General features: G+C 36.1%; 3 protein-coding genes across 3 annotated transcripts in view; 2 read left to right on the top strand and 1 right to left on the bottom strand.

Annotated features, from left to right (window-relative positions):
* The window catches only part of LOC112507780 (kinesin-like protein KIN-5D), a 20,489-nt gene extending 16,629 nt beyond the window's left edge, over positions 1–3,860 (top strand). The window contains exon 24 of the mRNA XM_025112491.1: positions 3,391–3,860. Within this exon, the coding sequence (XP_024968259.1) occupies positions 3,391–3,612 (222 nt within the window). The 3' untranslated portion in view covers positions 3,613–3,860. The remainder of the gene's footprint in view (positions 1–3,390) is intronic.
* Positions 3,861–8,871: 5,011 nt separating this feature from the next.
* LOC112507533 (putative respiratory burst oxidase homolog protein H) lies at positions 8,872–12,983 on the bottom strand. The gene is made up of 15 exons (XM_025112165.1): positions 12,921–12,983; positions 12,587–12,851; positions 12,337–12,499; positions 12,201–12,249; positions 11,967–12,080; positions 10,854–11,678; positions 10,660–10,752; positions 10,441–10,556; positions 10,129–10,231; positions 9,883–10,007; positions 9,639–9,786; positions 9,447–9,560; positions 9,216–9,344; positions 9,054–9,132; positions 8,872–8,981 (listed from the first exon to the last, which is right to left on the bottom strand). The coding sequence occupies exons 1-15, from the start codon at positions 12,981–12,983 to the stop codon at positions 8,872–8,874; spliced, it is 2,496 nt and encodes an 831-aa protein (XP_024967933.1).
* A 4,915-nt stretch (positions 12,984–17,898) lies between these two features.
* Positions 17,899–22,223, top strand: LOC112505645 (putative respiratory burst oxidase homolog protein H). The gene is made up of 14 exons (XM_025109537.1): positions 17,899–18,235; positions 18,330–18,492; positions 18,578–18,626; positions 18,875–18,988; positions 19,068–19,868; positions 20,450–20,539; positions 20,622–20,737; positions 20,816–20,918; positions 21,038–21,129; positions 21,220–21,367; positions 21,450–21,572; positions 21,679–21,807; positions 21,952–22,030; positions 22,114–22,223. The coding sequence occupies exons 1-14, from the start codon at positions 17,899–17,901 to the stop codon at positions 22,221–22,223; spliced, it is 2,454 nt and encodes an 817-aa protein (XP_024965305.1).
* The last annotated feature ends 1,639 nt before the right edge of the window (positions 22,224–23,862 follow it).

Here is a 23,862-nt window from a genome sequence, read left to right as displayed (position 1 = left end):
AAAATTAATAATTATCTCAAAACCGATTTATTTCAAATTAAAATTAAAATCGGATTAATGATAATCCTCCTGACGAAATCTCTAGTAAAAAGATACTCGGAGTTGGGGGCGAGGCTCCTTCTGCTCCGAGCGAAGTGCAAAGTGCGCCTAATCGCGCCACCTTCGCGAATCCCGCGGCCTCTGCCACGGCCACGGCCACACGCACGTGTGTTGGGCCTTCCACTCAAGACCCCCACCATGAGTCCACTAACATGTTCAAAGCCCACTACTAGAGAAAGCCTTATAAGCTTCTCCGAAATAAAACTCTCTACCAATGTGGGATGAAAGGTTAACTTCCAACCTACAAATTTCCAACACGCATGACATGACTGTTTGCTCCTATGTGAGGAAACCATGAAGTTGATTTAGCAAATGGGGAGGCACGACTGTTGGCAAAGTTAGCAGTCTGCCTAGGACGAATGGCGGATGGATCACGATTAGGACAAGTTGATGATGATAGACAAAAGGTTGTGGCAAATCAAAAGTAGCTGCAAAAACCTGAGAAACAGATGGAGTAGAGGCAGGAGTTTTCCCAAGCATGTAGTCATGATCACTGAGAAGGGCATGAAGTTCATTGAAGGCAGTCGGGAATTGACGTGCGGTGATGGTAGACCAGAAACTAGAACAAGCATAATGAGATCTTTATCTTTGACAGGTTTGCGAGGTAGAGCATCTGCATACTCCTGTGCACGATTGAGATAAGCCTCTGGAGTTTCATCTCCTTCCATCCGAATCTTGAGAAGTTGAGTTTTCAGCGTATATTCCTAAGATGATGTGTGAGAGGCATAGGCTCGTTCTAGGGCAAGCCATAGATCATGGGAAGTTTCACCCTGGACATGTTGAAAAGAGGCTTCGGAGATAGTGGATCATGCGAACGTGAGTATCATTACAAATACAAATCGGGTAATTTGTGGATCGGTGGTAGCCTTTGGATCAGAGGTGGTTGTGGTTGATGGAAGATGTTTGGATGGACACGGTATTGATCCATCTATATATACGAATAGGTTATTTCTGACAAGAAAGGGTTGAATCATTGTTTTCCAATAACCATAGTTTGTAGAAGTTAGGGTAAAAGCAAACTTGTGTGAATTGTGAGATTGTTTCTCCGCTGTTGTGAAAGAGGCTATTAGAGCAATGATGTAGTAATGTATCATAAAGGAAAAGAAGACTGGAAATTAGGGTTCAGCGTCGGCAGCAGACAACGGACGGCAGATTGCGGGCAGCTGCGGTAGATTCCAGCAACGGCGGCGGCAGCGGATGGTTAAATTAACAGAGGCGGCGGCGGCGTAGTCGCGTGACCAAGAGGGCAGGTAGGTAACAAGAAATAGAGATACTAATTACTAATTGCAATTAAGTACATTTAGTCTAATAGGTTAACATGAAATTAGTATCGGCATAATCCAGTGAATTCCTAAATGTTTTAAGGCACAAAATTGTGTATTTATATTCACCAGATCAACCATTTATGTATTTATATCAGAGATCGACGGTTAGGGGCGGTTAGACAGTTAACATGTAACTGTATACAATTACAACCATTTATGGATAAGATAAGGTGACAGTTACAACTGACTCAGTAGCTCTTAATCAGAAGTACCATGCCCAAAAGATGAATCACTATCAGAAGCATCAGAGGCTCTGAGTTGAAGGCTCAGCAGCTATGATCATAAGACCCGGTGAGTCCAAAGCCTTTGATCCATACTCGGGCAAATTTCCACTAAGCTTTTAGACCCAGTTGATGGTTATCCACATATGGGTTCTCCACTGACGACTCTTGTTTGTAGTAGCTCTGTTAACTTATGCAACCACCCAATGATTGCTATTAATTTTCTGCATCATTTTCCTTTGATGGGGTATTCATTCACCGCACTTTAATGTATGAATCATTATGATTTTTCTAGGTTTATAGGGAAGTCTAGATCATTTTCCTTTGATGGGGAATTCATTGAGATTATCCTCGAGTAATTTCGTGATATAGAAGCAGATTAGGGTCAAAATATTGCTCAAGGAAAGAGAACTCTTACACAATCTAACACTCTTATGCGAGTGTTTACTATATTTTCTGACCAACCCTGATTTTTGCACGTCTCGCATCCATCAAAGTTCTAACTATCGTTTTAATTAAGAGTAGAGCCAATCCCCACGTTTAAGCATGGTTATTCCCCACCAATATGGTGCCACCACTTCTTATTTGGATATATATATGGTAACTGCAACCAAAATCGAGAATCCACCGGAAGTTTCTTCATCACAAGCAACGAAGTAACAACTTTGCTACTCCTTTCTTCTGGGCTCTTGCTTCTCTTGTACCTTTCTGAAGTTGTGCTCGTTCTTGTCTTTCTTCTATCCTCCTATCTTATTAGGACAATTTACTTCGAAATGGTTGGGCTCACTGCAGTTGAAACACCGCATTTTCACACGAGGTCTAGGAGTTGATCCAGACTTCCCTCCATTTCCTTTTCGTCTCTCATTGCTTTTATCCTTACCCCTTGGTTGGGATAAGGGTGCAGCAGCAGTGGTAAGAGCAGTAGAATCGACCGCAAAACAAACCTTGTGCATGCTCCTTGTTACCCACTAGTAGCCATTCCACTTCTTCCGAAGATCATCGGCCAATAGTGATGGTCTAGTCTCATCCATCATATGCACCTATTAAATTTGTTGACGTGCTCCAGGATTGGTGAACCTTCCTCCGTCTTTGTCATGAGGTTTGCCTCCAACTTTAACCACACAATCGCAGTTGTCTCCTCACCATCAACCAAGAAAGCAACAACCTTGCTCCTGCTTCAAGATTCGAACTCTTCACAATCCTCCTCCAACATATCTTTATTTTTTGTTGTCTTACTACCAAAGCATTGTGCAATTTTTGTGAGATCAGCAAAATTTCCAGTTGTGGTCCCATAAGAGAAATCATTTTTCCCATTGAATTTCTCTATAGCTCATACAAATGATTGACCCATCATATCACCCGAAGAAACATAAAATACCAAAAAGTTCCCAACTTCAATTGTTCCGCTTGTAGAAAATCATTTACTCGTTTATTTCACAGATCATCCACTTAGAATTTCAGCAAACACCTTGTTGTTCCCGACACTTGCAGAAACAACGTGACATTGTGTTTTCTGGATGGTCATCTATTGCCATAACCATCCACATTACCATTTACCATATAGTTAAATGATGTTATCTAGTTTTTATATGTAAAGGAAATCTTCGTCAATGGTCGGCATTTTATACTGCCATTGTTGACCTGTGGATATAACGTTACCGGCAATTGCTGCAATCATTTTTAAAATCTAGAAATTTCTTTACTAGAAACGTAATGTGTGTTTGCATTTGCCTCGTGGTTTGCAGGTTGATGAACCATCATGTTTGACACCGAGAAAGAGACCATTCAATCTACCAAGCACCACATCAATTGAAGAGCTACGAACCCCACCATTTGACGAGCTACTGAGATCTTTTTGGGATTCAAAATCATCGTCTCCAAAGCTACCAAATGGCGATGCGAAGCATCTGGATGGTGCTGCTCATTCCATGAGAGACTCACGGCACCCACTCACTGCTGTTAATTAAGAGAAAAAGAACTTTTTAAATAGAAAAGTGTACATAGATGCATATGGGTATACAAAATATTATTTGTTGGATGAATTTATACAGGAGATTCAAATTTAGGTTTGAATATCAAGTGTTTCAGGATGGATCGTTGCATTGTTTGTAACCGCAGATTATGAGTACAACGGCGGTGTATGTCCATATAATCGCAGATTTATTGCGCGCACTTTGTTATTATGTAATAGTATGGTTCTCGTGTATGTGATGAACAGCAGCTGTCGTATTTAATATTTATTCTAGTTTTTATGAGAAAATTGGGTCATACCAGTATTCTGGCTGTGGAAAAACAACACACTTAGGCGTTGTTAGAAATTAGCTTGGTACTCGTAGAGATGGGCAAGACCAACTAGAGTAACGTAATCTGTCCCGGTCGAGCCTGATATGCAACCGAGACATCTTTCATATGTAGATTTCCGTGATATTATTTCAATGGCTAATAAAATGAAAACCTTATTCGATAATGAAAACCAAAGCTCATATGCTGAAAATCAATCACATTCTTCAAGTAAAAAGGAAGCAATCCAAGAAAAGCTATAATAGCATTTTCAAATTGTCAAGATCTAAAGCGTTCGCCTCTTCAAAAAATACATATGCTCGAAACCCCTTCCATTGCAATGCTAAACGTCCTGAGACATGCTTCGACAAAAGTCACTAATCCTTACAAACGGCTACTTCAGTTTTGCCTACTGGGTTTCTTCTAGAAATCCTCTCCAGGTGAATGTTGTAAGGAAGATAGAAAATCTTTATATATATATATATATATAGGGTTGGGTTCACGTGAGACCAACCTGTTTTCATGAGACCCGTGAGACCAGCATTTTACACGTAAACTTCACAGCAAAAACACTATGAAGATTTAAAAAAAGTCGAACCTTCACAGCAAAAACACTGTGAAGGTTTTAAAAAGTCACTTTCACAGCATTTTTGCTGTGAAGTTTACATGTAAAATGCTGGTCTCACGGGTCTCACGAAAACAGGCTGGTCTCACATGATCCCAAGTCTATATATATATATATATATATATATATATATATAGAGGTTGGTTGTTATACAACTCTTGTACAACCAATACAACACAATCTCAACCGTACATTTCATTTGATTAATATGTGATTTCATAGAAGTTTTGATTGTTTCCTAATATAAAATATTGACCATAATTAATGAACCATATTCATCTTCCATAAATATTCAAATCATAATAAATGAACTCTTATCATTTCCATAAATATCTCAATTTATTAGGTTGCATTGGTTGTACAAATGCGATGAGTTGTATTTGAAACAAACTCTCTCTCTCTCTCTATATATATATATAGAGAGAGAGAGAGAGAGAGAGAGAGAGAGAAAGGAGCGTTCAAATGAAAACCGCCTCCATTTGTGTAAACCAATCTCATTCATCCATTTTCTTGATCAATGGTCAAGATTAGTTTACTTTACTTTAGAAAATTAAAAATATATATTAAAATTTATTTTTATATTAGCAATAAGGGCAAAATGGTAAACAAAAATACATATTCTGGAACATCCTATTGAAGGACATTATTCTTTATTTTAGGAAATTAAAATTTTCTATTTGTTAGGAAATAATTTCGTTAATACAGCAGCCTTTTATTCCTTATCCTGAAATTGTTTCAATGTCCTTCACATACCCATGTAAATATGCACCCTATTCATTATGAAATTATTTCAAGACRCACCGGTTTCATCATGAATCCATTTYARBATGTAATTATTTCATGACAAACCGYATACATTATGCACCCRTTTCATTTTGCATTTCACCTACTAAATGRATCAACTACACCATCACTGAAACDTGGTTCACCATCAAACCAGTTCACTACTCATTGTTCAATTACGCCATGAACTAGTTTCACCTTCATGAAACTTGTTTCATGTACATAGATTAGTTTATTTAGCTCCTGATTTGATGAATTCATTCCTACAATCCTTACAATCTTAAAGATTTTGTAGCAGATTACAATCTTCAAGATTATAGAGCAGATTCATCATGTACCCGTTTCATCATGCAATTATTTCATGACGAACCAAATACATTATGCATCCGTTTCACTACTCTTGGTTCAATTACACCATGAACCAGTTTCACCTTCATGAAACCTATTTCATGTACATTAATTTTCTTGTTTCACCCATGATTTGATGAATTCATTCCTTTAAGCCTTACAATCTTCAAGATTCTGGAGCAGATTACAATCTTCAAGATTTTGTAACAGATTCATCATGTACCCGTTTTATCGTGCAATTATTTCATGACGAACCAAATACATTATGCACCCGTTTTATTTTCCACTTCACCTACTAAATGGATCAACTACACCATCAATGAAACGGGTTCACCATGGAAATGTTTCACTACTCATTGTTCAATTATGACATGAACCAGTTTCACTTTCATGAAACCTGTTTCATTTTTATTAATTTATTTTTTCAATCATGATTTGATGAATTCATTACATTATGCCTTACAATCTTCAAGATTCACCAGCAGATTCAATCGCATCACAATATATTAAGTTCAAATTTTTAAAATTATAATATAATTAAATATTTAACTGTTACCATTTATAAAATTTCATTTATTACGTTTCCTAAATTAAGATTTATTAATAATTTTCATATTTAATTGAAAATATTGTGAATGACCGAAATACCCTTATTGATTAAATTTAATTAGAAAAAAATGAAAATTTTCTATTGGTCGAAATTAGTTTACACGGTTTCTTAGAAATACACGGTTTTCATTTGAACGTGATATATATATATATATATATATATATATATATATACACACACACATGAACACGTGTGAAACCCCAATGTCAATATTGCATCATGTTCAATTATGGTATTTTCAAATTTGTAACTCCCAATTAATTATTTGGAAGTTACATAAAATGACAAATTACTTAAATACTTTTGTATTTAATATATGAGTTACATTTGAACCAAAGGAAAAGATAGAATATGATTGGTTGAGCTTGATTAACATAGTTAACACAAAAAAATTGGTTAGTATTTGAATCAAACTATATATATATATAGCTTGGTTCAAATATTAATCAAGATTATTGTGTTAACTTTGTTAACCAAGCTCAACCAATGAAAATCAATCTTTTATTTAGGTTCACATACATCTCATATGTTAATGACAAGAGTAATTAAACAATTTTACCATTTTGTGTAACTCCAATATCATTAATTGAGAGTTGCAAAATATAAAAATCTCATAATTGATGATGATTTAATATTGATCTTGTTTTTTAATTTGTGATTGTTTTTGGTATTTGATTTATCTATCTATAATATTATTGAATTTGTGATTGTTAAAGGATTTCCGATAGTAAAGTTTTCGATACCGTCCAAGCTAATATGGATAAACCTATTGGAAAACAGATCGACAACAATGGGAATGAGAAAGTTAAAATGGTTTACGATGACAATCGGACTTCGAGTTCCAGAAGTGAAGACAATGATCAAAGCGTTTGTATTGGTAATGGATTAATATGATATTGCATTCATTTTAATCGACAGTTCTCATCTTTGACTGTCGATTATGAACACAAAAAATAATTTCAAAATAAAAAATATAAGTTTTTGAAAACATGTACAGATTACATCGAATGGATGGTACGGAAAGATTTTCGGATTTAGTTCTTTGTATCTGTTATTGGGTTATTTATTCGTCGATTATTTTGTAATCAAGGTAGTTCATTCAGGTATACTATCTTCGGTCATGGTTATCCAAACAGACAATAAAGATATTCCAATGTAAATCATATCTATTGTTTCGAAATCACCCAACCACTAGAAAGAAAAAAACAAATTCCCAAACTAAAGTAATAGATTGGACCATTATAAATCTCCTACATTTAATTATCAAACACTTACCAGGTAAGCATTTATCGGTAAAATTCAACACCATCACTTGCTTACCAGGTGAGATTTTAGTATATAAAAAATGTATCGTATGTAACAATTTACCCGGTAAGTGATAACCATGGTAAGAGTTGTCAACCTCACTTACCGGTAAGACTCTTGGTCCTGGTATCGCTCTTACCTGATAAGATTCTGGGTTCTTACCATAAAACGTTTACCCGTTTACCCGAGTAAGCGTTTGGTAAACGACCATTTAGTTGGCATTTACTTACACCATGTCATCGTTAGTAGGTCACTAGATCAAAGGAACCTTTAAATAAATGAAAATTTTACTTGAACTTTTAAAATGATGGTTTTGAAAGTTGGTTCGTTAAAATAAAAATCACATCAAAGTTGATTCCACTTTAATGCAATTTTCTGGATTGTACACTTATACTACATACATGATAATTAACAACCACAACTACAACTAAACCGCCTCAACTAATTCATAACTACCTCAACTAACTAGGACACATGGCACCATCTCCGTATCATCGTATATATCTAACATCCCCTGCAAGCAAAACATTTGGTACGATGTGAAGGTTTATGAATCATAGATGAGCAAATCGAGCATTTCGTTAACCTTTTTGTGAAAATTAATGTCAGCAAGTTGAGCACCAATAGACACATGATCGGTATCGAACAAGCAAGGTTCGAGACATAACCTTATCCGAATAAAGTGTAGATCAATCTCAATGTGTTTCTACGCAAACATATGATTCATCGCCATATATATGTAGCCGATCTACGCGAAGATCACAAACTATAGTAATCCACCGTAACTTAGCAGCATCGTATATGAGCTACAGAGCTAGATATACTCATCCTCGGTACTAGATCGAGCAACAATTATCAGTCGGATCTTGATTTGCACTGAAAACGAAGTATTTGACGATATTGCAGATGAAGAATTTACGAATTACTTTCAGGGAATAAAGTCTTGGTCGAAGAATTTTACCTTAATATTAACTACTCGTTTGAATCGATATTAGATTGGTGGTCTTCTCCTTCTGGAACTCGTAACACGTACAAGACGATTGAGAAAGAGATCACGAGATAATCGATGGACGTATTGTTATGATCACCAACTTAAAAGACAGTCACATTACAGAAGTAGCTACGAAACGATCGATCTCTTTCTAACAAGACTAGTTATTCCTACATTTAACACTCTATTTACGAACATACCGAGAGGATCGAAACCTAACGACAGGTCTATTTCTAGATGGGCATGTTAATTTCCTGAGAACTGAAAATGGTTTCATTTCCTTTTCAGAAGTTCTCTTTGTGGAAGTCGAAGCGAGTCGAGGTTTCTATGCTAAATTCTTTCGAAAGTTCTCTCAATGGCTTGGTGAGCGTTTGACTCCCACAATAGAACACACCTGCAGACCACCACAGATCAAAGGGTTACCAAGAAACACACATAGTATCACATACTGAATCTAGATGTTTACCAATTTTAGCCGATGCATGTCTGCCTGCTAAAGTTGAGAATACCCTCTTCCAGTTAGGTCTTGAGAAATGTGTTCTTATCTGTTATGGTTTAGTTTGTTCTTCAGAACCAGAAATCAAGCTCGATTGCGAAAAAAAAAAGGGAAAGAATCGAGAAAACATACACGACTTTGCGAGACGACATCGACTCCGTTTTTGGCATGTTGCAGAGACTGCACCATGGCAATGAGTGCGGATCGTGCATCACCTTCTTCATGAACACAGGTTAGATATGTATGCATTTCGATCATGTCCTGTGAATCGCAATATTCACAAGCCCCATTTAGATACAACTTTAGCGTTATTCATATCATAAGGAACATGTGAATAGTTATTTCTTTTGCTTAAAAACCTACGTTTTTATCATATTCTGCTATATCATCCATAACTCCTTTGAACCATTCGAACGATGCTTGCTCCCTTGTCACCCAGTAGAAGTATGCTCGATCAGGACCTTTATGATCAAAACCCTAAAAGAAAATCAAACATTTAGCATATATACCCTCATGTTTTAAGGCAATATTTAGCATTCTACTTTTACTACTTACTGAGTCCCTTTGGTGGTTTAAAAGATCTTTTAAAATACTAATGAATGGAGTTGCTCCAATACCCAAGCCAATTAGTAACAGGATGTCGTATTTCCCGTAATCTTGAGCCGGTGCTCCGTAAGGTCCTTTGATGAAGATTTTAGGATAACTAGAAGAGCAAATTGATCTATCAGGAAGACGGTATTAAGCGAAAAGAAAGGTTTTTAAGATGAAGAAATTAAATCTAGCGTTGTTCGCGGCTCACATTGCTTGTGATTCCTCTAGAGGAACATTCGTATTTGCCCGAGTTTCCAATCGAACAAGGTTTCCTCTCATAGCTTTTGAAGCAGCAGCATCAGCAACTTGAGGTTTTGGTGGAGGCTCACAGGCCTGCATTTCTGTGTTTTAGAATTCAGATTAACAGAAAAAGAGGATGGAGATGGAAGAAAGAAAGACTAGATATATGAAATTGTGGAGCATTTATTTAGCTGTAAGATCGATGTTCCTTTACCTTTGCGAATTCGTCTTTGAGGGCTGTCGTCCAGTCTCCCAAACAACGAATATGTACACTTAAGTAGTCGTCTCCAGGTGCAGACGTGATGGAGAACGGATGCCTGTGACGACAAATCAACATCTTTTTAGTTTAACTTGCAATTATCAATATCCACTAGAACAACAATATTAGGCTTAATCTCGTTGGTTAATCTCGATATTAAATCTCTTTGAGCTCACAAACTTCATCTAAAAGTCGAAGAAACTAGAAACAAGACGTGAAACGGATAGGGTTAATCTCGTTGGTTTTGTTAAGATCGAAGTAACATACCATTCGAAGCCTGATAAAGTTGGACATTGAACAAATAGGTACATCCCGCTCTTGTATTTGAATCCGTTAGGTTTGCTCATGTAGAGTGCTAGCACATTTCCGGAATATATGATAGCCTAAGAATTATATATCAATACAAAGAGCAGATCAGAAGCAGATTTCATCATAGGTGAATATAAAGAACAAAAAACATGATATGAGAGCGGCATCTATGGTCACCTTAACGATATTAACCTTATGGCATTGATCGTAGGACGTAATGATTCTCTCCGTTGAATAGCACAGTATTGGGATCAAGAGATACATCCATGTCTGCAAGGTAAGTTGGTTTAATCAAATTTGGTCAATTTCAAATTTGCAGATTGTTCAAATCGAATAGATCGATAAACTAAAGCGAAAGAATGAGGACTTACTGTTTTCTTGTACCATTCGGTGGTGAACACTAGGAAGTAACCATGAAGGATCAACAAGATATAAACGATGATCAGAAGATGATGAGCATACCAAAAGGCCGTAAAGCCGGCTAGATGATTAAACGGCCATGGCAAATGGACAAGATTCCTTCTGAAAGCAGTTGTGGCTAGAAGAAAGCAAAAGATCATCATAATATCCATGATCACGCCCGTCAAACCTGGGAGTGTTAGTACTAAGTCCATGTATGTTGGCTGCTTCGGAAGCAGATTACCAAAAACACGATTGAAAGTGTTGGGTGGGCAAGTGCTCAACCTTATGAAATTGCAACACATGTGGGCTAAGGTGTGAATCAAAGTGCCGATAACAATGGCACCAGCGATGACTTTGTGGAAGTTGATATTATCGTCAAATGGGAGCAATCTGCCTAGAAATGTTTCTCGTAAGGCCGTGAGTGTTTTTCTGCAAACCGGGAGGAGAATTAGAGCCATATTGAGCTTCAGAGTCTCGCCTGCAGCCTTGGCCAAACATACACAATAACCCATGACTTCGAACGATTTCATTAGGGTATACTGATGGAATTTCCACGCGAAAAGCGCAATGTTAAGCAGAAGCAAAAAGAGTGTCACCAATACTCTCTTCCAGTTATCTTGTATAGCTTCGATCCATTCATTGATGAATCTAGTAATCGGGTTTCGATATTTTTGTGGGATCATCGTTCTTGCTAGATTAGTAGTATTCTGATTCTTAGTATCATTCTTCGTTAATTTGGGGTTCGTCTCATCCTTTGTCACCATGCCCGTTAGCAGGATCTCGAGTTGCCACATCTGTCCCAAAAAATAAACTTTAGAAGACTAGAAATCAGCCCGGTATCAACCACTACAACAAAAAAGGCTTATAGGATGTCTAGATGTCTTGAGATCAAAAAAGACTAGAACTTGTTAGGTAGCCTAACTTCGTCCGAACAACTTATCGTGAATAAGATGCAAATTTGTTGTTCATAAAACTTTACAAAAGTCTCGTTACGTACTCTATAAAACAGTCGAACATCCTAAAAGACCTATTTTATAGTAGGGAACAAGAAATATGCCAAAATGGCATGTTAAAAAGTTAACCTCAATGTAGCCACGGTGATCAGGGTCGAGCTCGTCCATGATTAGGGCTGCATACGTCCCGGCTTGGTTCTTGAAATTTGAAAGCTTGTTCGCCGAGGCACTCATTATAAGTACCTTAAAGATCAAGGAGAGTTGCACGAGTTTGAGCTTTTACGAATAATAAGACGAAAATCTAAAAGAAAATTAGATTAAGCATAATTAAATTGGCTGTTTATTGATTAATTAAGCTCTCACCTCTTTTACCTCCTCCTCTGATAATATCCCATCTCCATTCTTGTCACACCTGAGATTAATCAACTCGTTTAAAAGCTTAATTAACTCATTAAGCCATTAATTAAGCTGCTGATTCTAGAAAAAAGGTAAATTTTACATGTCAAAGAAGATACTAAGACGGGCATCAAGGTCTTTCTTTGTCATTTCTTGCCAAAAATCTTTCACTTGTTCTTTAGTTAGACCTCCATCACCATCTATATTCCGACGCCTAGCCATGGCATCGTACAATTCACCCGCAAACTCGATGCTATCTCCCATTCCTATACATACAGAAATATATATATATAACAAAAACTAGCTAATTTTCAACAAACTAATCAAGAACATTTTGATATCTTTCTAATTACCAACACAAATTCCAAATTTATCTCTAGGAAGCTTTCCATCGACCGCGAATTGATGGAACCGTCTCTCAATTGCCCTCCACGCATCCCCTTCTTTTCCAGTTACGGTTCTATCAAGAAACCGCAGACTATTAAGCCCTTTGGCTGCGCTGGAGGTTGTCCGTCCCATCTTAGGCGGTCCTCCTCCACCTGGCGGTGGCTGCTTCTTTCGGATAGATGTTGCCCTACTGGTGTTACGACTTAACATTGGTAGCAACCCGCCACGGTCCTTGATGGAGGTGACACGCTTTGACGCACGGCCTTTTGCATTTGCCAAGAATGATTTTTGGTCGTTGACATCTTGCGGATATTGCTTGTTTATCGGGTCAATCTCAACGCTCTCAAGATCCGGCCCTTTCATTGTGTTTCGACGTGCTTATCTTTTCGAACGATTCGTCGACCATTAAAAGTTAGAATTTTTCTTCTTCTTCTTCTGGAAATGGRAACTGGGAAGGAAGGAAGGAACGAATGAGAATGGAGAATGAAACGTGTAGTTGAGAATGAAATGGAAATGAAGGGGAGAAAATAAGCGACTAAGATGGGAAAACTTGAAGGTTGTTAAGTTACTTGTCTAAAATTAGAAGAAAGTAGAAGCATGTTCCTAAATGTTTTGTAAACCATATATCAGACTTCAGTTGACTTATTATTACTATTGATTTTAATTTTAATTGCATGAAAAAGCAACGTATTTTAACTTGATTCTTAATTTAGATGTAAAGTACTTTCAAAACTTCTATTTTGGTATCTAAGATATAAAGTTTTAAACATTGAAGTACTCGGGTAACCAGTTGAAGCATTAACCGATTATCATGCTGATGTGACGAGTAATGTGGTATCTAACTCAGTATTATTTGCTAACGTGGTTAGTGACATGAATTTTTTTTAATCTAAAAATAGTTTTCAACCGATTACCCGAGTACTTAAATGTTTACATCTTAGTACCAAAATGAAAGTTTTGGAAATATGTTACTCAAAATAGGAATTAAGTTAAAGTGTGTTACTTTTTTATACAATTTGTCCATTAATTAATATTATAATTATTTAGTTTTAGTTTTTAACCTTTTTAAATGATTTAATCATGTTGAATGAAATATCAACAAGGGCGTTTCGAATGAACATGAAATAAAACCTATTTAAACTATACAAATGATTTTATAAAACATAAGTTTATCGTATTATTTTTTACATGCAATCATAAGTTCATGATTATTAGTGTATGTAACATCACAAAAATAATATTAATCTTCATTGTATATGTGAGCAAGAAAACATTATTGCACATACATTTTAGGAAGTACAAAATAATAGCAACCTTTTAATATTAAGCAAAAATGATACATGCCACTACAACAAAATTGGGTTTATAGGACACCCCAAATCTCTAAGCGTCCCAATAGACAGCTTTATAGGACTTAATTTATATGACCAAAATATAAAGTGTCATATCTAAAGGTGTTGTAATAAGTTTATATGACGTTTTTGGGCTTCTTAACAAGTTTTTAGGACATTTTTAATATGAAGTGTCGTCTTAACAACTTTATAGGACACTTTCTCACTTTTGAGAAAGTGTCCTATAAACTCAATTTTTTATAGGATATTTGGTTTTATATGACAGTTTTTCAAATAGTGTCCTATAAAGTTGCTAATGGGACGTTTTATATTAAAAGTGTTCTAAAAAACTTATTACGACGTCAAAAAACGTCATATAAACTTATTACAACACCTTTAGATATGACACTTCATTTTTTTTCCCTATAAAGGGTCTATTAGAAATTGAGAGTGTCCTACAAACCCAATTTTGTTGTAGTGTGCATACTTGGTGGATGTAACAGAAAACCAGAAGTTGAGTTAAACACAACTTCTTATGTACAAATCATGTTAATAATAACAAATTGCTAAAACATTTTGACATCACTCATCTTTTTAATTTCTTTTCCTCCAACGGACACATTCGTATGTCTCATATGTACCAGGGTTCCATCTAATCCAATTTTTGCAGTGTACTAAAAAACAAGATTTCATAAGAAACTCTTTATAAATGTTAAAGTTTTACAAAGTAAATAAAAAATGTAAAAAAAATATTTCTTCGAGGTTTCTATGATCGTATGACGTACGTCTTTCGGGTTTCGTAGAAAAATGTTTGTTCAACGATTTCTGATCTCATGAATTCCATAATTCCTCGTAGTAACTTCATCAATACATCTATACGTGAACAATTTTTCTACAATGTTGAAATCTCTAATACCCATTCTAAATGGTTCATTCTAACATTAAATTGACAAAAATACTGTCATTTTCTCTTCGACACTTGTACTTCTACTTTTTTCCAATCAGTTCTTTATTTAAAATGGTTGCATGACATTATATATGCATCATGTCATATAGATTAGTTCATGATATTAGATATTGGATCTAATAATTCTTTTATATACGCATGTCAAAAATTAACCAACTGTTATCTCTTCTTCATTCTATTTTTGTCGGGACTTCTTTTCAGATATCAACCAACGCCCACACAAGTTTTTCCAGATTGTCCATATATCACCTTGAATGTGTATATATAAAACACAGATAACATCATTTTCGGTCACGAAGAGAGAATAAACGAGCATCAACCAATTTCATATATAGAGGAACTTACACTACTTAACCGAAGAAAACTAGCTAGCTAGGATCAGGAGTCTTCGCTCTGTAGAATTACACTAATAACAAACCTCATTCGATAATGATTTTGGAGAAAATGACATTGGTGCACTATAGCGTACATCGACAGGTTAAAAATATTGATTAATTATATATATATATATATACAAGAAAAGTGAGTCTTAGCGGCGTGTCTTTAGCGACGAAAGCTTCGTGTACAAGCTATAGCGACGACATATCATCTTTATAAAGCGTTTTGAGGATAAATGGAGACTTTTAACAACAATAAAGGTCGTTGATAAAACCACTGTTTTTTTGTGTATATATCTCCTAAAGCACATGATATATGGGCTAAAACAAGTATTCAACTTGGGTTCGTGACATGGCATTGTGAGACAAGGTCGTGCGATTCCTCACTACAACAAAATCGGGTTTATAGGATACTCTCAAATTCTAAGTGTCTTAATAGACCTCTTCATAGGACTTAGTTTATATGACTAAAAAAATAAAATGTCCTATCTATAGGCGTTGTAATAAGTTTGTATGACTTTTTTTTATGTCGTAATAAGTTTTTTAGGACATTTTTAATATAAAACGTCTCATTAGCAACTTTATAGGACGCTATTTGAAAAATTGTTGTATAAAAACAAATGTCCTATAAAAATTGAGTTTATAGGATATTTTCTCAAAAATGTTCTATAAAGTTGCTAATGCAACACTTTATATTAAAAATGTCCTCAAAAACTTGTTAAGACGTCCAAAAACGTCATATAAACTTATTACAACACATTTATATAAAACGCTTTATATTTTGGTCCTATGAATTAAATCTTATAAAGCAGTCTATTGGGACGATTAGAGATTGGGAGCGTCCTATAAACCCAATTTTGTGCCTTTTACCCTCTTCGTGAGTCGAGGGCAACCTATGCAGGTCACAGGTTCAGATATCAGTCAGTCGTTGATGGAGATGCTCTTAATTATCTCAACCTTATTTATTATCTATCCTCCAATTTTGTGATTGAACGAAAATGATATATTAATAATATTATTAAAATATAAATATGTAAATGATAATTACATTGGTAATTTGCATCTAAGTATATAATAGAAAAGAATATGAAAATACAATGTGTATTTATTTTAATTTTATTTATTTATAAAACAATATATCCTTCACCAAAATCATTACCTAAAAATGATTTTTTGCAATAGAATTTTTTACCATTGTACAACAAAAGGTATCAATAACGAGACTTCTTCACCGTTGTAAAAATCCTTCAGCAATCCACCGGGAAAAGCCATCATCAACTTATCGGCAGATCTCGTTGCTGGAGAAAATTGGACGGTGGTCGTGATTACCGGCGAATTTTCAGTTACCGACGAAAATTTTGTGCGAACCGTAACAACCACTTTGGTATTGAAGTTACATTATCACATACGTTAACATATGCTAACATTTCATGTTAAGATATGTGAGGATGTTAACTTATGTGAACCTCCGGTAACAAAATAGTTCATATGAGTAATTTGGCACTAAAACCCCATCATTAATTGTAGTATATGTGATCTGTAGGCGAATTGGTAGATCGCACGAGATCTTGTCCAATTCCAGATACCTTGTCGTATGTGACTTACTACACGACTTGAGAAATCACATATAAGTCGTGCAAACTTGAGTGTGCGATTTAGAAGTCGTAATGATCCTGTAGCTTTTCCTCTATGCGCCTTAATTGGAAGTTGCAGTCAATAGTTGAATGAATTGGGAGACATCTTTCGACATAGATGAATATATAAGAATGGGAACAGCGTTTTTCAGTGATGAGATCCGCCAGTGATGGCTTTTTCCGGCGGATTTTTCCGTCCATGAAACCTCTTTGTTTTGTAGTGATTGTGATACGCACCTTATTCAATATTATATAGAGAGAAATTGAATTGTATAAAAACAACATATGGTTCGTTGTTTTTATACTGTTATTTTATTTTTTGAAGTATATAATATTTACATACAACAAATGCAACAAATAAACTCATACACACACCCTCCTCACATTTGGTGATGTTTGAACCCCTAACCTCCTAGGAGGCTAAAGACTACAATACCACTAGGGCAAAAACCATTTGGTATACTGTTATTTTATGCATTACAACGGAACTTGGTTGTTAAAACTTTTAGAAATTTGTTTCGTAAGGATATAGGTTTTTAGGTTATTCAACTCCATAAAAGCCGCTCAGTTGTTGATCATATAAAACGACATTAAGTACTCAATTAAGACGGTTACAGACATCCAAACGACAGATAAAAACGATTGAAAAACAACTTGTTGGTTGTATTCCGACAAAAAGCTCTAGTTTTTCGGATGTCGAGTTTTGGCGAATTATAGAAATCCTGAAATATAGGAATCCATATATTTCTCCACAACTAATTATTTAAATTAAAGCCTTTCCCCTCATTAGTTGTTGGTTATCTCCCATTCATTTCTATAAACTCTTCCCTCATTCGTTTTGGCCATCATTAAGAACACATCGTATCTCCACAAGAGAATTGAAGATAGAATGCAACAATCGTTTTTGTTTACATTCTAGAAGACATACATACATACATACATATATATATATAATAGCAATTAATAAAGATGGATCTTGATTCGGCTGAACGGAGATCCATATCAAGTGATTCTCGAGAACAATCAAGTCGAAAGTCATCATTTAAGGAAGGGAGATTATCGACCTCAAGCAGGCTAAGCAGGAATTCTAGCAAGGCAACTTCTGGCAGAAGAAGACGTTTGCCCGGTGAGGTACCACAGTTGGAACGGCAAGTCTCAAGCGCAGCTAGAGGCCTTAATGGATTGCGGTTTCTTGATCGGGTCATGACCGGAAAAGAAGGGGATGCGTGGATGGCTATCGATAAGCGATTTCAGCGATTCTCAACCAATGGGAAGCTACCTAGAGAAAAATTTGGGATCTGCGTTGGTTAGATAACGATTCAGACATCTTTCTAGATCTTGAATTATTTCGTTACGAACCTCTTTTGATTAATCATATATCTTATTGTGTTTCGCTACAGGAATGGGAGAAGGGAACGAGTTCTCTGGGGAATTGTTTGATGCACTTGCGAGACGGAAGGGGATCGATACATCTGAAGGGATCACGAAAGAAGAAGTGAAAGAATTCTGGATGGAATTGACGAAAGAGGACCTTCATACTCGCGTTCAGATTTTCTTTGATATGTAAAATTGCAGTTCTATCGAGTCTGTTCTTCAAGTTTTTCTGCACCGTGTCAAACTAGCGGCTAATAACGGAAATTCTATTCAGGTGTGACAAGAATGGGGATGGTTTGCTAACAGAGGAGGATGTAAAAGAGGTACAAATTAAGGACCCATTATCTATGATCGTTACTTTTGTTCTTCTCGTACTACAACAAAATCGGGTTCTAGAACGTCAAAAATGTCCAAGTGCCATAATAATGAGTGCATCAGCCAATAACAAGTTATATAAATCAGTTTATTAGGACACTTCGACATTTTAGACGTCCTATTGTTGTTGCTGCAGTGTAAATCTCAATCGTGAATCTAAGTTCGAAGTTTCTGGTTTAATTTCCTCATGTTTAAGGTCCTAATAATGAGTGCATCGGCCAACAAGCTTTCAACTTTCAAGAACCACGCCGGAACATATGCAGCTTTAATCATGGAACAACTCGACCCTGATCACTACGGCTACATAGAGGTAATATATGAACAAAACTACTTCAGCATATTGGAACTTAGAATCATGGTGTTTTTCTTCTAATTTCATCGTCAAACAGATGTGGCAACTTGAGACGTTGCTAAAAGGCACAGCTAAGGATACAAGCAACTTGAGCTCTGATGACGCAGCCGATCTAGAAAAAACCATGATCCCAGAACAGTATCGGAACCCAGTAAGGAAATACTGTACGAGAATCTTTGAATCGACACTTGACAATTGGAAAATAGTCTGGATATTGTTTCTATTTTGGGAAATTAACATGGCGCTGTTCCTATGGAAGTTCCACCAATATACTTTCATGCCTTCGTACCAAGTCCTGGGCTACTGCAGCTGCACAGCCAAGGCCGCGGGCGAAACTTTGAAGTTCAATATGGCGCTCATTCTCCTTCCTGTCTGCCGAAGAACACTTACAGCCCTTCGTGAAACTTTTATCGGCAGGTTATTACCCGTGGATGAGAACATCAATTTCCATAAAATAATAGCACTCGCTATTGCGATAGGGACCTTGATTCACACGGTGGCCCATATGGCTTGTAATTTCGTGAGGCTATCGACTACCCCTAATAACCAGTTCACGACTGTTTTTGGAAATTTGTTCCCGGAACAACCAAGTTACCTGGACCTAGTACTAAGCATCCCGGGATTTACTGGAATTATCATGGATATTATGATGGCCATTTGCTTCCTCTTCGCGACAAGTTCTTTCAGGAGAAATGTTGTTAAGTTGCCTGAGCCATTCAGCAATTTAGCTGGCTTTACGTCCTTTTGGTACACTCATCATCTGCTAATCGTCGTTTACTTCTTGTTGATCGTTCATGGCTGGTTCTTAGTCCTCACCCGAGGATGGTACAACAAAACTGTATGTCACTTGATAATTTATCTTTAAACTCCCGGCTCAATGCAATAAGATGGGTCTTTTAGGATGTTCCACCGTCCATGGTCGTCTTAATAGAATACTTGACAGGAAAGTTCTAGGGCCAACAATTGTGTGTCTTATACAATGGCGTTACAGGACCATAAATACTATCAAATGTGGAGGGTGCTTGATAATATTCCATTTAAAGGCGGTGAATACTTGAATCAAGTGAAACGATAGTTACTAATAGTTGTTCAGACGAATTTAGGCAATCTAACAAGTTCTATGCGCAATCTATAATAGGATACAAAAAGACTAATAAGACAATTTCACGTGTCCTATTAACTTCGCCAATAGAACTTATTAGGTCTCCTAACTTTGTCCTAATCAACAATTTATTGTAACATCGTCGTATAGGACTAGCTCGGAGTCGTTGGTGTTATAAATGTAAGTCTTATTAAGTACATTATTAGGTCGCTCAAGGGTGGTTAGGCATCCTAAAAACTCATTTTGTTCTAGTGTCTCTTTTGGATAAGCATGAAACTAGAGTTTGATCACATTTTGTCAAACCAACATACTTGTAGACATGGATGTATCTCGTGATTCCAATGCTGTGTTATGCGAGTGAGAGACTCATTACCACTGATCATACACTGCGCGTTGACACTATTAAGGTGATCATGATGCTCTATAACGCTCATCTTTTCTGCTCTCCAAGAGAAAACCCTAATTTTTCTTCGTGTTATGGAAACGCAGGCTATTATATATACCGGAAATGTGCTAGCACTCTACATGACCAAACCTCCTGGATTCAAGTACAAGAGTGGAATGTACCTCTTTGTACACTGTCCACAAATATCGCGTTTCGAATGGTAAGTAAATCCTAAAATTGAAAAAGAAAAACAGAAGTTAATCAGAAGATCCATAAATGTGAATTCTGAATGTGGTAGGCATCCCTTCACCATCACTTCTGCACCCGGAGATAACTACTTGAGTGTACACATTCGTACATTGGGAGACTGGACGAAAGCGCTTAGGGAAGAATTTGCAAAGGTCAAACAGTGTTTTCTAATAATTAACTGGTTTCAAACACTTGTCGTCTCCATTCACTTAATTCTCGCTCTTCATCAACCGTTCTCTCTTGATCTGAATTCTAAAACGCAGAAATGCAGGCCTGTGAGCCTCAGATGAAGAACCCAGTAGCAGGAAGTCTTGCCAGAATGGAAACTAATGCCAAAATCAGCATAAAAGAAGCACAAGCAATGTGAGTGACACAGAGAATAGCCTAAATCACCTACTTTTACACATCTTTTATTTACATAATTCATCATATTTTCCCTTTGTGTTTTGATAGCTATCCTAAAATCTACATCAAAGGACCATATGGGGCACCAGCTCAACATTACAGGGAGTACAGCGTCCTATTACTGATCGGTCTGGGTATTGGAGCAACTCCTTTCATCAGCATATTAAATGATCTTCTACACCACCTAAAACAATCAGTAAGAAAAAATAGCAATATCCCAGTTTAAACTTTTGAGTTTCACGTTATTTAAACAAGAAAATCTTTGTATTACTATGCAGAAATCGGGGGATATTAATAAAAATCTGGATAAAAGAGCTTACTTTTATTGGGTAACAAGGGAGCAGGGTTCATTCGAATGGTTCAAAGGTGTAATGGATGACATCGCAGACCATGATCACGAGGTGGGTCCTTAATTAACCTTCACTGTTAGTTTTTGCCCATATGTAATACGAATTTGAAGGATACTATCAATTTTGTTCTGATGGGGGTTCGGAATATGTGTTACAGAACATAATCGAAATGCATAACTACCTGACCAGTGTGTATGAACAAGGTGATGTGAGATCTGCACTTGTTTCTATGGTGCAATCTCTGCAACATGCCAAAGACGGAGTTGATGTTGTCTCTCAGAGTCGGGTATAAACTCAATTTCTTGATATATATATATATAGATAGATAGATAGATAGATAGATAGATAGATAGATATGTGTGTGAGAGATCAGAAACCCTAATTCTGGGATTAACTAAATTTCTAATTAATAATAAATAAACCACAACAGATCAAAACGCATTTTGCAAGACCCAACTGGAGAAAGGTATTCCACACCTTGGCAACTACGCATGAGGGTGCTAAAATTGGTGCGTCACAATCTTTTTTAATTAGTATCAGACTTTGTGTTTCTGTGTGTGATTATTGAAATCTTCGTTTCAATGAAGTGCAGGTGTTTTCTACTGTGGAACTCGAGCACTGACAAGACCTCTGAGCAATCTCTGCAAGGAATTTAGTCTACAAAACACGACTCGCTTTGATTTCCACAAGGAGAATTTCTAGAAAAATCTAGATGGAAACTAATATACCTTCTCTGATATTAGAAATCAGTATATATAGGTGTGCAGGTTTCTATCAAAGTTCTAAGAACTAGAGCCTTCATTGTATAGCTTTGTAATGCTGCTGTTTGTGTAGCATGCATGTTGGCTGCTGGGCAACCATGTGTTTTGTAGATCCAGATTGGTAGCAAATTGAAAACTACAACTTCTGCTTATCTAAAAAGAGAAAGGAATGATGAGGTAGAAAGTTGAATTTCCTGATCGTAGAATATGTATATGTAGGATCATGTATCTAGAAACTATATATTTAGGTTCTAGAATATATCGTTTCTTGTTAGACGATAAATCCGCTTGTACATATTATCTTACGAATAAAAAACACAACGATTGGAGTATCAAGTTCTAATGGTACAACAACAGAGTTCAATTCCTAGAACTTGTTTTGAATTACTTCTTTTAGAATTCCTCTCTGGAGAAATACCACAAATCGTTTTGTGACACAGCTACAGAATTAAACCATTCTTGAACTTTTTGAATCTCAAAACTGAATTCCGCAATGGTTGGACTTGTTATTGATAACTAAAAGGGCACTCACGACTTAATATGCCACACAAATCGAAATTAAGATAATCATGGAAGGATAAGAATTTAATGATTTTCTCAACTATTGATCATAGAAAAGTACTACAATTTGCATTGACATTTCTGTAGTGTGCCATTTGGTCTCTTTCAAGGCTTGAAATATTTCTACATGTTCCTCAAGTTCCCAACTCCCTTTCTGTGGATGACGATTGCAAAGTCGTGTGTGTGTGTGAGAGAGAGAGAGAGAGAGAGAGAGAGAGAATCTAGCAAGCGTTTGAAGAGCATTTTCTTGGAGATTGTTAATGGTTTCAACCACAGGAAAGCCAATTTTTCTGAAATTTGGCATGTAGGAACAAAGATATGCCTATAAAACAATTTAATTGCTACAGGGGATACCTCAATATACTGCAGTGCAAAATATTTCACATGAGAGCCGAACTGAAGAACTCCAAAGCACCATTTCCAGTTTGAAGAGCTTCAAAGCATCCTATGAAACCATATTTTTTAAGATTTCGTGAAATTGAACGATAAGATAATGAAATAACCTTCATCATGCTTCATCTGACACACAATTTTCTCCGCTCCACAAGACATTTCACATTGTAAATTTCCTTCAACATGTTTCGTCGTTAATTAACTTCATCAAGATAATTGATTGTAACGAAAATATCATCCTATAATGCTAATTAATTGTAACAGACATATCACAAGTGAATGAACAAATTCCCAGATAAACCTAGGTTTTGAATTAAGGTGCTTGATGTTAGAGTTCAAATCGGTACAAATCATAATCAAGTTGATTGAACTTATCGAGTTGTTGTGTGAGTCATATTATGATTTATGAATCTTTAAAAAAATGCAAAAAAAAATCCAAATTTCTAACTGATTATTATAAAGTTGGGTCATGTGTGGTCGTGTAAGTTACTGACCTACTAGGCTAAGGCTAAGGGGCTTTTGTCATATTGATAATGATTCTTTGGGTATGTTCGTTTACCTCTTAATAGTTCAATTAAGAGGGCAATCTCTGAATTGTTAAAAGGTGAATCTTGTTTGACAAAAAA

The sequence above is a fragment of the Cynara cardunculus genome, assembly GCF_001531365.2.
Source record: "Cynara cardunculus var. scolymus isolate 2C chromosome LG 2, CcrdV1, whole genome shotgun sequence".
NCBI classification, from domain to species: domain Eukaryota; kingdom Viridiplantae; phylum Streptophyta; class Magnoliopsida; order Asterales; family Asteraceae; genus Cynara; species Cynara cardunculus.
Note: the sequence above shows the minus strand (reverse complement) of the source record. Positions and strands in the feature narration are given on the sequence as shown.